This window comes from Natrix helvetica (genome assembly GCF_964273705.1).
Source record: "Natrix helvetica genome assembly, chromosome: 2".
NCBI lineage: Eukaryota > Metazoa > Chordata > Lepidosauria > Squamata > Natricidae > Natrix > Natrix helvetica.
This window is the reverse complement of record NC_138552.1, coordinates 254,939,759-254,956,134: the sequence shown is the minus strand read 5'-3', so window position 1 is coordinate 254,956,134 and position 16,376 is coordinate 254,939,759. Positions and strand designations below refer to the sequence as shown.

At 42.5% G+C, this 16,376-nt stretch overlaps 1 protein-coding gene across 1 annotated transcript in view; it reads right to left on the bottom strand.

Moving 5' to 3' along the window:
- Positions 1–13,980, bottom strand: part of SOS1 (SOS Ras/Rac guanine nucleotide exchange factor 1) — a 70,943-nt gene extending 56,963 nt beyond the window's left edge. Inside the window, exons 1-3 of the mRNA XM_081945921.1 lie at positions 13,287–13,980; positions 7,582–7,707; positions 2,365–2,496 (exon numbers count right to left, since the gene is read on the bottom strand). Coding sequence (XP_081802047.1) covers positions 2,365–2,496; positions 7,582–7,707; positions 13,287–13,373 — 345 coding nt within the window. The 5' untranslated portion in view covers positions 13,374–13,980. The remainder of the gene's footprint in view (positions 1–2,364; positions 2,497–7,581; positions 7,708–13,286) is intronic.
- Between the last annotated feature and the right edge of the window lie 2,396 nt (positions 13,981–16,376).

The following is a 16,376-nucleotide window of genomic DNA, read 5'->3' as shown; positions in this document are numbered from 1 at the left end:
GATTTTTCTTCTTTGGTTTCTACACTATTTCACTTATGAAGAATTTGAAGTATTCTAAAGCTTGGACATCTTGTTATATTGCTGACACCAATAAGAGAATCTATTTATTTGAAACATTTACATGGCTAACAAACTCAGACAATATGACTCAGATTGGCATAAACAGAGCCCAGACCATTAAAAACCAAATAAACCAATACAATGGCAATCAGAACTGAAATACACAATACTCATTAACTGGGAGTTGTGGTCATCCTGAATCAAGCACCGACAGATCAGATCTTAACTACTACAAAGTCAGACCCAACCATTTGTCAATGGAGGTAAGGGTGGGGGAAACCTTCCAACGAGCAGAGACCAGGACTGAGAAGGCACACCTGGGTCCTACAAGCTGATACCCAGAGTAAACTCTCTAGGGGTGAGCAAATACCCTTGGGATCAGGCAGTCCCCAATATAACCCAGAATTTGATTGTTCAATATTGGATGCTGCACTATTTAATCAAATGTTTAGTATTAGTGTTTTATTGAACGAAGTATAGTAACTCAGATGACACATTGGTGATGATGGCATATTCAATTTTTTTTTCATGTTAGGTTCATATTTAATTGAAGTGTTATTTGTTGACAATTTATGCTTTCTTGATAGAAGACGCCTTTTGAAGCTTTTTAACTTCATGCTTGATGATCAGATTTCTCATTTTCTTTGCTTTCATGACTTTATAACGATCAAAATCCGTCATCTTGGCTTTCTTTTCCCTAGCCTCAATTTTTTTTGCCTATTTGGTGGCTTTCCATTTCTCATTAATGTTTTCTTTTTCCCAGGCAACTGACACACATTTTTGATGAGCACTGTGAGGAAACCAGCATATTTATTTTTAAATTACATTGTACTGTATTTTTCGAAGTATAAGACGCACCTTTTCCCCTCAAAAAAGAGGCTGAAAATCTGGGTGCGTCTTATTCACTGAAAACGGCATTTTTTGTTTCCCGAAACCCCGCTCTCTTCACCAAAATGGCTATGCAGAGCCTTTAGGAGCTCCTGGGGGCAGGGGAGGGCAGAAATGAGAAAAAAACAGGCTGTTTTTTGCTCACTTCCCCACCCCGCAACCCCAGGAGCACTCTATAAGCCTCCTAAAGGCTATGCATGCCTCTTTTTTGACAAAAAATGGACCTGTTTTTGTGAAAAACGGGCTGTTTTTGTGAGGTCTGCAGAGTGCAAAAACTTTTTTTTTTAAATTTGCTTCTTCAAAATCTTGGTGCGTCTTATACTCCAAAAAAATACAGTATTTTTACCATAGAATTACATTTATTTTACCACGCTAAAACACAGCTTAATTCTTTTTTTATATATAATTCATGCATTTATACGAAATATGTAACAACTAATTAAAATTAAAACCCAGAGTGCCTAATTCTTGCATTTAGACTGGCTAACAATACATATTATTTTTCATCTGTATTAGTTATAAAAATAGGTTTAATTTAAATTATTTAATATTGCCACCCATTCTAGAAGATTCTGAGCAGCTTATAAATTCAATAAAAAGTACAGAATAAAACAATTAAAACAAAATTTATATAATAGGCAGCCCAGACTAAAGCAACTAGAGCTAGGAACGAGTATGGAATTAGGCTATTATGGGGAATTGACCAATAGATCACTCTTATATTAACACCATGACTTGGAATAGAGATAGGTTTATAATTTCACTTCTTTCAGAGAAATATCACAGAGCTGTCAACCAGTAGAATAGGTTGCATCATGAAATCTGCATCATTTCCCCTTCACTGGAAGTATTTAAACAAAGGATAGATTAGCCATCTATCCAAAATGTTTTAATAGATCTCCACAAAAAGATGATTAGACAATATGACCTCTGAGATCACTTCCAATTCTGTGATGTTATGAAAACTATAATCCTCAGCCTTTCTCCAGAGCTAAGGCAAGTTTAAGTGTTCCAAATCTCCAATTATTATGTGTTACAGACACATATAACAAGGAAGAAATCCTTTTCAAACCTAAAGAAGGGCAGGGATAATGCCTGATCTTTGCTTTGATGAAGCACCTTCGAGTTCCCCATCATCTAATCCTCATCAGAGTAATGGGAGAAGCAGCACATTGACAGTCAAACTTTCTGACTGGCTACTAATGCCAGTTAAAATAAAGAGATATCTAATTACAAACTTTATTAATTAAGATTGACAGATTGTTTAAACAAGTTCTAGATGGATTGGAAAATAAATTCTATTTATTAAGTTTTAAGAAATTGGCTTCTCTTTCAAAATATTACTGGTTATTTGAAAAAAAAAACCCTAATCTATTGAATTTGTAACATCTTATATATTGTGTTCATATTACTTACCTTTAAGAGTGGATGAATTTTTTCTACTGGAAGAAATAATGGATTTCTTCGCTTCCTCTTTTCAATGGCAGATTGTGCATCAGCTATTGCCCATTTATCAATCGGATGAGGAAAACTTTTTTGGACACGATCCTTGTAATACACAGAGGAAGTACAGTTAAATATATAAACAATATATAGCATTTTGCATTACCATATCCTCAGTAACTAAAGCTACTTTGGGGGGCAAGGGAGATTTTTTTTTCACTCTATATTTCATTTCATATTCAAAGCACAATGTATAACATGTACAGCAAATTATTTAATACAAAAATATAATGGGATAGGCTCAAATAAAATATGTACAATTGATAAGACCTGTGGTGGTCAATGGATAGAATGCAATATTACAGGCTAACTCTTCTCACAGCCATGTGTTCAATCCTAACTGACTCAAGGTTGAATCAGCCTTCCATCCTTCCGAAGTTGGTAAAATGAGGACATCTGCCCCCACCCAACGAGGACTCCAGATTATTACCTAATGAGGACTCCAGACTACTCCAGATTACCATCTATGAACTCTCACCCACCCAGAATCATCTAGAACTGCCACCCACCTTTTATCATCTCCCCACTATTTGGACATTCACTCACTTTCCGCCCCCCCCTTTACTCAAGTATAATCAGGACAATGCCTTTTATCTTCTGCCTAGACCCCGACCCACTGACCATCTGCGGCACCTGGACTCCACCGTGTCTTTTAACAATATTTATCTGAGGTCAGACCTGCTCCGCCTGCGGGAGTCCCCTCTCTCGCAGGCATGGCCCTTGGCTCTTGCAAGGGCCCGCCTTGATGACGGGTTTGTGAACCCCGAGAGGTGGAGGAAGCGGAAGCTAAGGGGATTTTTAACTAAATGTTTTTTATCTTTTTTAGGGGGTCCCGGGAGGGGTTCCAGGGTGGGGGGGTGGGTTAATCATGCCAGGAGGGGGGCCAATGCCAGGCGAACAGGTGAGTCCAGGAGGGAAGTGAGTGTGGTGGAGGGGGAGAGGGTAAAGGATACTTCAACAGAGGGTTGTTTTATTACAACGGTCGCGGGGAGGGAGGGATGCGAGGACAGGAGAAGATCACAATGTCGGTTGGGAGACCGTGGCTGTTGGATACGCCCGGTCGTTTGTACCAACCCCCGCAGTCTAGGTGGTCAGGAACTACAGAGCCAGGGCCTGAGGCTGATGCTTTGCAATGCAAGGTCCGTGACCAACAAGGCCCCCCTCATTAATGAGTTGATCTCAGAGGGGGAGCTGGACCTTGCAGGCATAACGGAGACCTGGTTGGGCCACGAGGGTGGTTTACCCCTCGTGGAAATGTGCCCACCAGGTTTCCGTGCATTCCATCAGCCCCGGGCCTTGGGTAAGGGTGGTGGGGTGGCGGTAGTTATACTGGAATGCTTAGAGCCGAGGGAGTTCACTGTACCTCAGATACCCGGATGTGAGTCCCTTGGTGTGAAATGGGGCCCAGGGAGGCAGTGGGGTCTGCTGATTGTATACTTGGCTCCTCGCTATGCATCAGCGGCCCTGCCCGAGCTCCTCGAGCTGATCTCAGAAACGGCAGTTGAGATCCCCAAACTTGTGGTTATGGGGGATTTCAACTTGCCGTCGACGGGGGAAGCATCCGAGGTAGCTCGGGAGTTCATGGCTTCCATGACAGCCATGGACCTGACCCAATTAATTCAGGGCCCCACACACGAAGGTGGCCACACTCTGGACCTTGTTTTTGTATCTGAGCAGTGGACGAGTGATCTGGGAATAGGGGATTTAGTTATCACTCCCCTGTCATGGTCAGATCACTCATCTCTCCGGCTGGACTTCCCCGGCGCTACCCCCCACCGCGAGGAGGCGGAACCAGATTGTCCAATTTGGTACCGCCCCAGGCACCTGATGGAACCGGATAGGTTCCAGACGGAGCTTGGGCCATTCCCTGTAGCCCTGACCCGCTCTCGGTCGGAGGACCTAGTGGCCGCCTGGAATAGGGGGACCGCTGGGGCCTTGGACCGGGTTGCGCCTTTGCGGCCTCTCCTGCGGCGACGACCCACCCGGGCTCCTTGGTTTACCGAGGACCTGAGGGTGATGAAGCGCCATAGGAGACGCCTAGAGAGCAGGTGGAGGTCCTCACGCTCCGAATCTGATCGAACACAGGTAAGAGCCTATTCACGGACCTACCTTGTGGCATTAAGAGTGGCCAAACGTAGATACTGTGCCGCTCTTATTGCGTCCGGCGATAACCGCCCTGCCGCCCTGTTTCGGGTAACCCGCTCCCTCTTATCACAGAGGACACAGGAAGCCCCCTTGCAGGGCAGAGCAGAGGAGTTTGGGGAATATCTGCAGGGCAAAGTCGCTCAGATCCGGAGCGGATGGGCCCCCTTCAGTGGACCAGAGGAGCCGTCAACAGTGAGTCTTGTGAGACCATTCTGGGAGGAGTTTGATTCTGTTGCCCCCGAGGATTTGGACAGGTTGCGTGGACGGCTGCGACCCACCACATGTTTAATGGACCCGTGTCCTTCCTGGCTGGTACTGGCATCCTGGGAAGTGACACGAGGCTGGCTCCTGGGCCTGGTGAACACCTCGTTGGGTGAGGGGTCCTTACCTGCCGCCTTGAAAGAGGCGGTGGTGAGGCCCTTACTCAAGAGACCTTCCCTCGACCCGATGGAGCTAGCTAATTATCGTCCAGTCTCCAACCTTCCCTTTTTAGCGAAGGTTGTAGAGAATGTGGTGGCACAGCAGTTTCCGCGACACCTTGAGGAATCCGAATATCTAGACCCACGCCAGTCCGGCTTCCAACCCGGGCACAGCACGGAGACGGCTTTGGTCGCGTTGGTCAATGATCTCTGGAGGGCCAGAGATAGGGGTTGTTCCTCTATCCTGGTCCTATTAGATCTGTCAGCGGCTTTTGATACCATCGACCATGGTATCTTATTGCGCCGGCTGGAGGGGTTAGGAGTTGGAGGCACCATTCTGCGGTGGTTCGGCTCCTACCTCTCCGACCGGACGCAATGTGTGTTGGCAGGGGGGCAGAGGTCGACCCTGAGGCCACTCACTTGTGGGGTGCCACAGGGGTCGGTCCTCTCGCCCCTTCTGTTCAACGCATATGTGAAGCCGCTGGGGGAGATCATCCGTGGTTTTGGGGTTGAGTATCATCTGTACGCTGATGATACTCAGCTGTACATTTCAACCCCAAACCACCCCAACGAGGCTGTCGAAATGATGTCCCGGTGTTTGGAAGCCGTCGGGGTCTGGATGGGGGACAACAGACTCAAGCTCAACCCCTCCAAGACTGAGTGGCTGTGGCTGCCGGCACCTCGGTTCAGCCAGTTGACACCATCACTGGCCATAGGGGGTGAGCAATTGCCCCCTGTGGAACAGGCGCGCAATTTGGGCGTCCTCCTAGATGCCCGGCTGTCGATGGATGACCATGTGGCAGCCGTGGCAAGGGGGGCATTCCACCAGGTCCGCCTGGTGCGCCAATTGCGCCCCTTACTGGATCGGGATGCCCTACGCACGGTCACTCATGCACTGGTGACGTCTCGTCTGGACTACAGCAATGCCCTCTACATGGGGCTCCCCTTGGGACGCGCCCGAAGACTACAGCTAGTCCAGAATGCAGCCGCGCGGGCTATCATGGGGAGTACTAGGTACTCCCACATAACACCTCTCCTGCGCGAGCTGCACTGGCTGCCTGTGGTTTTTTGGGTGCGTTTCAAGGTGTTGATTACCATCTTTAAAGCGCTCCATGGCACAGGACCTAGCTACTTGCGGGATCGCATCCTACCGCACACATCCCTGGGACCAATTTGCTCTCACAGGGAGGGACTCCTCCTGGTGCCGTCCACCAAGCAATGTCAACGGACGGCGCCTAGGAGTAGAGCCTTCTCTGTGATGGGCCCAACCCTCTGGAATGACCTCCCCCCCGACATTAGAACCACCACCGACTTCCGCTCCTTCCGTCAAAAATTAAAGACTCACCTGTTCCGATTAGCCGGCTTGGCCCATCCATAGTTTTATCTCACCTCCTGGCAGATATTTTAATTGGGAATTTCTAGGTTATTATTTTAATTTTAACTTTTTGGGGTATTTTAAGGGGTTATTTTTAATATTGTTTTTAACTACTTTACTTCAAGATACAGTTTTTATTCCCTCCTCATCGACGTATTTAAGGATTTGTGTATTTGTATATTTATTCTTATGTATTCCTGTGTTTTTATTGACTGTACACCGCCCCGAGTCCCTTTTGGGAGAGGGGGCGGTCTAGAAATTTAAATAAAGTTAAAGTTAAAAGTTAAGAGATTGTTGGGGGCAATATGCTGACATTTGTAAATTGCACAGAGAGCACTTTAAAGCACTATGGGCCAGTATATAAGTCTATTAGTATTGATAGGCATTAAAAACTATTAAGCAAATAACAGTCTTATTTGACATCTTTAAAAAATAGTTATAATGTCATTAGACAAATATCCCTTCAGGGGAACATTTAAAAACTGCAATGTCACCAAAGTATGCCTTCATTCCACTTCTCTTACAAAGATACTAAGAGAAAATTATTTTCATGCACAGTTGAGCTAATGGGGGGAATACTCTTAAGATCTTTAGGATTTAAGATATTTTGAATATAAAAATATGAACCATTAATTAGAGTAATGCAGCTGCTAAAATTTTATTCAGAATATGATCCCACATATTCAAATCAGCTAACATTCTAACTGCAAACTTCTGCAGTAACAAAAATCTGCAGTCGCAGATACCAACATACTCTAAAAGGATCCAACCCAATTTGCTGCTTCATAACATTTTATTTACTTACTTATTTTTCCTATTTCTAAACCTCACATACCCCATATCCCTCCATTATCTCAAAGGAGTTTTCAATACAGCAGTAGAAACAAACAGTGCAAAATTATGTCAAAATTTCATAACAATTCAATACATATTTTATACTCAATTATGTGTATTTCTTAATGCAGGTAAGTCTCTTTAGGTCTTTTGTGATCTATGATCACAATTGAAACCAGAATTACCATTAGAAGTCATAGCAGTCATAAATCAAATCAGACCTGGTTTTATGACAATTTTTTGTTGCTAAATGCAGCCACTTTGAGCTATCATTAAACAATCAGTTTTGAGGACTACCTGTATATCAACAAGAACATCAATAAAGTATGGAATTGGACAATGAACTACAAGTGGTACCTCTACATCTGAGAAACTTCTTGGCTGAGCTTGACACAGCATATTTAGTAACTGCAGAATTAACTCCTCAACATACTGCAAAGCATCTTCTGTAGAAGATAGTTTAGGGTGGACTTGCATCTGGACCTATATTCAAAAATAATTGAACTTATAAGAAAATTCATTACAAAAATGTGGACAGCTAAGAGCCTGGTGGCCCACAAAAGGCATATTAAAAACCTTAGATTCAGACTATAGACATCAAGAGTATTTAAACTGCAGAAAGGAAAAAGAAGCACAAAGAATGAAAGCATCAATACGATCAAGACAAAGAACTGCATCGAAAATTACTGATTCAGTTATGAACCACTATGAACTCACTGGATGAAATTGAATACAAAGGAAAGAAAGTGTTCAGAGAAGTATAAAAACGTTGACTTGGTCATCTTAAATTAGCAGACAAGGTGATTAACACATTTCCTTTATAGAGTATCATTTCTGATTGCAATTCAAATGACTGAAATTGAATATTAAAAACTGCCAAGAAATCTTATTTCTTAGAATATTGAAGCAACAAGGGAAAAGGGAAGTTGTAATTCACCCATATCCATATCTTTTATTATTTTTTAAATATGAAATAAGCTATATATAAAGCAGGTGATATATTATGAAATGTAAGGTAAAATGCATTATGTATTCTATAGTATATTGTAGTTTCTGCTGGGAAAATGGGCGAGATGGCAACAACCTTTTAAACAGCGAAATGGTGGGAATCCTAAACTTCACCTTAAGTAACACAGAAGTATTGAAAATTCAACAAGTTGATCGACTTTTAGGTACCACTGGGCACAAAAATATTATAAAGGACAGTAATATACTAATATTGAGTGAGATGGGAGATTCCTAAATTTGATGTATAAAATAAAGTTTTATATTATTTATCTGCAGAAAGTATGATTGTAACATTAAGAAACTGAAGTAATTCTTACTTTAATGAAAAAACAAAGAGTATAAAGTATTTAGAAACAGCAGTAAATCTGAATATCCACTTATACTTTCCAAAACATATAAACACTACTGAATTAATTCATTTTCCTTTAACTTTTACCTTGACTGAAACCTATATTTTTTAAAATGCCACCATATTCAGTTACTCAGAAAATGACATTGCTTTCAATTGTTAAGTTTCATAACTATTTAGAGATGTAAAAATCATATGCCTTTAGTTGAAAAGCAGACAACAAAAAGATTCAACTCATATTAGCACTATTATTTAGGTGCACCCTAAATGAAGATGAAGAAGACTAGTGTCTGAAGCAAGTAAGAAATAGAATTAGATACTGATCAGACAACAATATCTGATGCAGAATACCCTCCTCTTTATTTTATAAACAAAGGAGATTCAAAGGCTATTAATTGATTGTAGAACAAGCTAAAGCCAGAAAGTGGTTTGTTTAGTTTTGATGCTCATTAAATAAGCCATCATTAATTGAAGCAAAGCTTAGTTATCACATTTGAGTAAAAGATCCACTAAGCCAGCGATGGCGAACTTTTTTTGGCTCGTATGCCATAAGTGGGGGGAGCGCAAGGGGGAGTCGTGTGCGGGTGTGCCGCGCTCATAATGCAATGTGTGACACACCCCCAGTGCGCATGCGCACACTACAGGCGTGACCCCCCCATTTTTTGCATGCTTTTTCGCCCTTCCCAGGCTCCAGAGGCTTTATAGGAGCCTGGGGAGGGCAAAAACAGCTTCCCCCGCCCCCGGAAGCCCTCCGGAGGCTTCAGGGACCTTCAGGAGGCTTCCCTGAAACCTCCGGAACAGTCAAAACGACCCTCCGATCAAACCGGAAGTGACTTCCGGTTTGCTCGGAAGGTTGTTTTGAGCGATCCGAAGGCTTCAGGGACCTTCAGGACGCTTTCCTGAAGCCTCCGGAGCAGTCAAAATGAACCTCCGAGCAAACCGTAAGTCACTTCTGGTTTGCTCGGAGGGTCGTTTTGAGCGCTCCGAAGGCTTCAGGGACCTTCAGGACGCTTCCTTGAAGCCTCCAGAGCAGTCAAAACGAATCTCCGAGCAAACCGGAAGTCCGTTCCTGAACTTCCGGTTTGCCCGTAGGGCTAGTTTTTTGTGCTCCGGAGGATTCAGGGAAGCTCATGAAGCCGCCGGAGGGCCTCGGGGTGGGGTGGGGAGGAGGCTCTTTTCGCCCTCCCCAGGCTCCTATAAAGCCTCTGGAGCCTGGGGAGGGCGAAAAATGGCTTTAAAAAACGGTGAACTCAGCTGGCCAGCGTGCGCATGTGCGCTGGCCAGCTGACACGGCACGCCTCACATGCCCTGACAAATGGCTCTGCGTGCCACCTGTGGCACGCGTGCCATAGGTTCGCCATCACTGAACTAAGCACTCTGCCCTTAACAGTGGGCAGTCAGATATTGAAGAACCTTGTAAGCAGGAAAATAAAGGTCATGATCACCTGCTTGCTTGCCTCAAACAGCTTCTTGCAGCTTTATTGCCTCAGTATAAAAGTCCTATTTAATTAAAAATCAGCTTCACATATGTGTATCTAATGGCTAGGTATCCTGTACATACATACATACATACATACATACATACATACATACATACATACATGTCAGATCTTGTGAGTTGACAAAATGAGAACTCCAGAAAACTCTAGACCAGTGATGGCGAACCTTTCAGACACTAAGTGCCCAAACTGTATGCGTGCATATCCAAATGGAAAGGTGCGCACACAGAGACATGCATGCACGCATGGACACATATGCAGCAGAGACCCAGAGACTGGTTGCCCAGCAGGGCATCCCAACACTGGCCGTGTGGCAAGAGGTAAAATCTTTTTCTTTTGGGAGCTTCTGTTTCGTCATTTGCAGTGAAGCAGAAAGCTCATGAAAGAAACGCCACAGAGATTTTACCTGGGGCAATGGCGCATGTGCCAGCAGAGAGGGCTCTGTGTGCATCTCTGGCACGTGTGCCATAGGTTCACCATCACAACTCTAGATCTCACAAATTTCAATCATTTAATGTGTCCTAGAAAAATGTTGTGTAATAGCAGTCATCACCTGAAAATGTTATTCTTCTCTACAGTGATCCTTTTAAAAGCTATCTAACAGTACAGCCCTAATTTTCTGTTGCCTGGAGAACATGCATAGGACATTGCAGAGATGCTGGTCTGAGTGGAAGATGGAGGCTCCAATAATTCCGCATATTTTATTTGCCAAGAATTTGGAAAATGGAAAGTTCTGTCAGCAATGGCTAGATGAAGGGTACTTTCGTAATTGGGCATCTTAGCTGAATTTAAACTGTTGGACTCACCAGTTATGCCAATCGTACAGTTAATCTATAATCCCTGCATTCAATGGGAGGATGCTTAAAATACAACAACGCACAGAGTAAGTTGTTCTTCCCTTACTGCCTAGGTCAGCAAATACCAGTAAAGCTGGGAATAAAGAAGACTTACTTTCCAAAGCTATTAGTTCCTTTCTTTCCCCTTCCCTCATATTTTGTATACATTATTTTTTTCCTTACACAGTTCAAATATCATCTAGAAAACTAGAATACAACACAGAAATCAACACAAAGATAATTCCAATTTTGTATGAGGTTAAAACAGACATAGACCACAGCTTGTGTTTTCATTTCCTCCTCCCTTGCCTAAATTGATCTCTGTTTGGGTCTTTTGTCCAAATTAGATACTGAGGCTTAATTTCTGCAATCCAAAAACATCAGTTACACATTTGTTTATGAGTAGAATTTACCTAAGATTTCTAAATAGTTATTTCATTGAGTGATTTGGCTAGCAAATAAAATGAGACATTAATATTAGCTAAATGTGAAAAGAGCAAGTAGTTTAAATATACGTACAAATATTTATATTTGTGTTTGTCTGTATATATACAGACACACACACACATTTTTGAATTACAACTAATTACTATTCCAGAATTAGATTAAAAAGCTATTTCAATAGTGTCAACATTTAATGCAACACTACCATATAGCCACCACTGTGTACATTTAAGATGTTGGATAATGATTATGAATTCAACATTCAACCATAGAGCTTTTATTTGGTGACTTCGGATGATCATTATCTCATCTCATCCTATGTCATAAAAATAGTAAGGAGAAAAAACTGGAGGAGGGACTGTAATGTACTCTACATTGTACTCTTGAAGGCAGTAAAGTTAACACATAAACAAAATATACTATTGATAATAATAGTTCCTTTAATTAAACTATAGCTTGCAGTAGTATTCAACTCACATATTTCCAGTAAACAAAGTGAAGTAGGGAAGCAGCTGCAAACCTTATCTTATGTTTTTCAACTGGAGCATAAAAGTTTATGCACAATCATTGATGTAACCGAAATGTACTTAAATCTCAATTGCTCTGAAATGCCAAATCTTAGATCATTGCTCCAATCAAGAAAATGCAATGCATGCAGCAGTATGTATGTATGTATGTATGTATGTATGTATGTATGTATAAAAACCATTCTCATAAACAAAATAACAGCAAAAACCTGTAACTTTTTCATCTTCACTTACGTTATATAGAAGAAATTTCCAATCAATACTACCTTTAATTAGGAAAACTAGGCTACTACATGCTAATTAAGAAGTTAGAATAATTAAACAGGATGCAGTTTTGAAAGAAAAACTTGCATATAGAGTAGAGTAAAATATGTGGCTAGGCTAAGGGAACATACTCATATATTCACTATACAGCATTATCCATTTAATAGATTTATATAATGCCTTTCATCATAGCATCCAAAACACCACATAAGATTTCCAGGTGGTCTCCTATCCAAGCACTTAATCCTGAATAATTTATTTTCAGCAAAATCCTTGATTCATGTCTATTCAAATTAAAATAAGAGAATACATAGGAAAAGCAAAGCAGAACACCAGTGTCTAATAAACAATTGAAGTAGTCTTTCTTCTAATATCTCAAGGCTATTTAACTTTCCCAATATTCTCGCCTCTAATATGAAGTATTTGCACATGTTATTCCGATCAATCTGAATTTTGGGGGGAAAATATTGTCCTCTTGTTGTCTGTTTCCATGTTCTTTTAGTTCCTTCAATTTTTTTTCTCTCCCTTTCCACTATTTGTCTCTAAACAGATACAAAAGACTAATGTATTTTATGGCCAGCAACTGCTGGGGGCTATTTTCAACCCAGTGCATGGATTTCTACTGCAGTCTAGCATATATTTTGCAGAACGTGCATGCTGATTTTTTACCCAAGGCAAATTATGCAGGTACCAAAAAGATCACTGACATTCGATTATCACAATTCCCTGGTGCAAATCCAAGCATAGTAATTAGGGAATAGGTATAGGTTCTCCCACGGTAAGTTACAAAATACCTCAACTTAATTGCCAACAGTCATCAACCCCAGGCGCTAACTATATAACTGTATTATCTAATCTTCATGCGTTATCTATCTAAGCCAGGGGTCCTCAAACTTGGCAACTTTAAGACTGGTGGACTTCAAGTTCCAGAATTCTCCAGCCAGCTATGCTGGCTGGAGAATTCTGGGAGTTGAAGTCCACCAGTCTTAAAGTTGCCAAGTTTGAAGACCTCTGATCTAACCTATCTCTCTAATCTGCACGCATTATCTAACCTTCACGGTCTCATCTGCAAGCCTTCTAAACCTCGAGGTATTTGTAAATCCAACGTGCGCTGGAAAGATAAAGCCTCTCTCACCTTTTTGAGGGCGGCTACAAGCAGACCCCGCCACTTGGGTGCATTTTCTTCACTAAAGAACTCGTACTGCAGCGGAGCCGCTTGCATCTTGCCTACCCCGTCCCGCCCCCTAAGGGGTGGGGTGGGGGGAGAAACGACGGGAATCAGTGCCGAGCCCGAGCCCGACGTTGCTCCCGGGCTTGGAGTGAAGGTCGCAGGCAGCCACCAGAACCACCGGAGGAGGGCAGAGGCAGCGGGAGCCGCCAAAGGCGGCAGCGGCAAAACCCAACGTCGGGGGACGGTGGCGACATCCCTTTCCCGGTCACCCGCCGCCCGGCCTGGCCTTGTCTCACTCAGCGCCGGGACCGGCCTGGGTCAAGACATCACCGGGCATCCTTTCTCTCGTCTTGACAGGTCCGAGGCTGAAAAACCACGGAAGGGAAACCGTCCACGAGAGGAAAATGACGGTTACTCTGGAGAAGAAGGGGCAGGGTCTCGCCTGCAGCTTTGAACTCTCGGGATTCTTCCCTTGTCCTGATGGGTATAACCGCCGACGCATGCGCAGTTAGCGCGAAGGCTGATTGGGCATGCGCACTTTACGTTCAGTCACTCCTCTCTCTTTTTTTTTTTTTTCCTCCCGAAGCGTCTTCTTTGGAAGTTGTTCGCTTTGCTTTCCTTTTTCCTCTTCCTCCGAAGTGCGGAAGTGAGACTATGAGCTAATCATAACCTCTGCTCGGTCTAGGACCGAGAATCGAAAACCGAATGTTTGAGCGAAGCTGTTTTGAGCTATGAAAGGGGGTGGGGAGGCGAGATCTGTCCATGCGCCGCCTGTGGCCTGGAGGACTCATGACTCCGTCGCCGATCTCTACTTGAACATTCAAAACAAAACAACGCGGGATAATACTGGATTCCTTCATATAATTGGTTTGAAAGTAAACGAACATTGCGGATTTTGTGGAATTACAGGAAGCCGAAGGCGTGTTTTTTTCGTGCAGTTACGAAGATATGTTGGCGGCACAAGAATAACTGATTACTCTAAAAAAAATAATTCAGGTTCTCTCAACGTTTTCCTTGAAAATCTCCCCTCCCCCCCAGTTTTGAAATATATGCAGTTCGGGAATCAAGTTTAAAATATGTTTAAGCTTGTTTTCCTAAGCTGTTTGAAAACTGCCTGATACCACAAACTGCCATAACGTAAAATAGTTTCCTCGGCCTCGGTAACCCAAATTAAAAAATGTACAGGAAGGAAAGTCCTGGGTGAGCCGCTGAGGTTGTCTCATAAAACGGTGTCCCATTCGCTTGTTTGAAATTCCAGAATGTGGGAAACAGAGTTGTATTGTTTTTACAGAATTTTAAGAAGACAGGTTGGCCTGTGAAGAAACTACATTGTATATGTTTCTAATCTCGTGAGCTAGGCTGAAGCCTGAGAATTGTACCTAGGAGCTAGAGTCCATTGCTATGCTAGAAATCAGCCATAACCAGAACTTACTGATATGACTACCTTTAGGAACTAGGACCATAAAAGAAAGTTCGTAAATAAGGGCAGGGGGGGATAGAATTATAATAGTGGGAGATGTAATCAGGGGTGAAGATAATATATTCATTTTAGACACTATAGATAGGTTATGACATCATTATTACCTCGCCAATGAAGAAGAGGTGTGAGGTAAATTTGTAATGGTACTACAGAATGTAAGACAAATGTATTGACGATTTAGGGTGTATCCACTGTACATATGTGTGTGGTCCACCCGCATTGCAAAGTGAAGAACAAAATTACCATTGTTTTCTCTTGGAAGTTTTGGCTGGTGATCGTTTATTTCCAAACTAGACAACGAATCCCACAAGGTCATAAGAAGCAAAAGGGCCATGCTGCCTTCTAGGGTTTGCAAATGGGAGACAAAGACAAATCTTTTTCCTGTCTTTGTTCCCATGCAAGCAATATTTGGAGATAACATTGAGTCTTCAAGGCTAACTCCTCCCCCCATAGCAATAACAATAGCCCTTAGACTTATATATCACTTCACAGTCCTCTCTAAGCGGTTTACAGAGTCAGCACATTGCCCCCACAATCTGGGTCCTCATTTTACTGATTTTTCTTCCATAAATTTCTTATTCCAAGGTAGTTTTTAGGAGGTTGATATTCTTCACAATATCTTGTGGCTATTCCATGGATTATGTGCTGTTCCAATTAGTGTAATTGAATGCTCTCCCCTTCCTAGTATTTGGAGGAGAAAAAAAAGAAAAAAATTACGGAGACTGGCAGAACAGCCTTTTTGCAGTGCTCCAGAAGACTTCCGATTAGGAAAATTCTACATTATTCACCCAGTTTAGAGAGATCATTTGGGAATTCTTCATCATTTTCACTTTCTAACACTATGTGGAGTAGCTGCAGACTTAGCCAGTTTATTGCTTATTTCTAAATTATGACAATTTGTAAGCAAATTACAGGAAAATGGGATCACATGACCTTGGGACAAGCAATGGTCATAAATATGAACCATCATTTAAAAAGAAAAGAGGAAGGTTTCAGCTCAAATAGAGGGGAATGTGCTCTGTGGCTGGAAAGCAAACAAGCATGAAAGGTCGGACTAGAATCAGGCCTGTCAAATTGACGGCCCGCAGGCCAGATACAGCCCGCACAGGCCACACCCACCCTGGCTCTGCAAAGGCAAAAAACATAATTCACATTCTGTCCCGCAACACAATCGAGTTTGACACCTGTGGACTAGTTGATCTTTATGATCACTTCCATCCCCACAATTCTTTGATCCTATGAATGAGTGCACACAGTTCAAGCCTTGGAGCTACTGCCACCACCATTGCTGCAATGGAGCAGAATACAATTAGCCAGGGCAAGTCATAGGAGGGGAAATCAAAAGCCAAAGGATTATAAGAGGACTTCTTTGGATGCTAATAACATTGTAAGATGTACTTATGCCACAATAGTTACTTTGTATTATGCAGTATAATTTAAAGGAAGTTAATTTAGTTATTAGGCTGTCTAAAATTTATTTTTTTTACAACCAAAGCTGATTTCGGTAAAAATATTCTTCCTCAATTAGCAAGTGCTTAATTTCATTGGAAAATTACTGCAGATGCTAATCCACA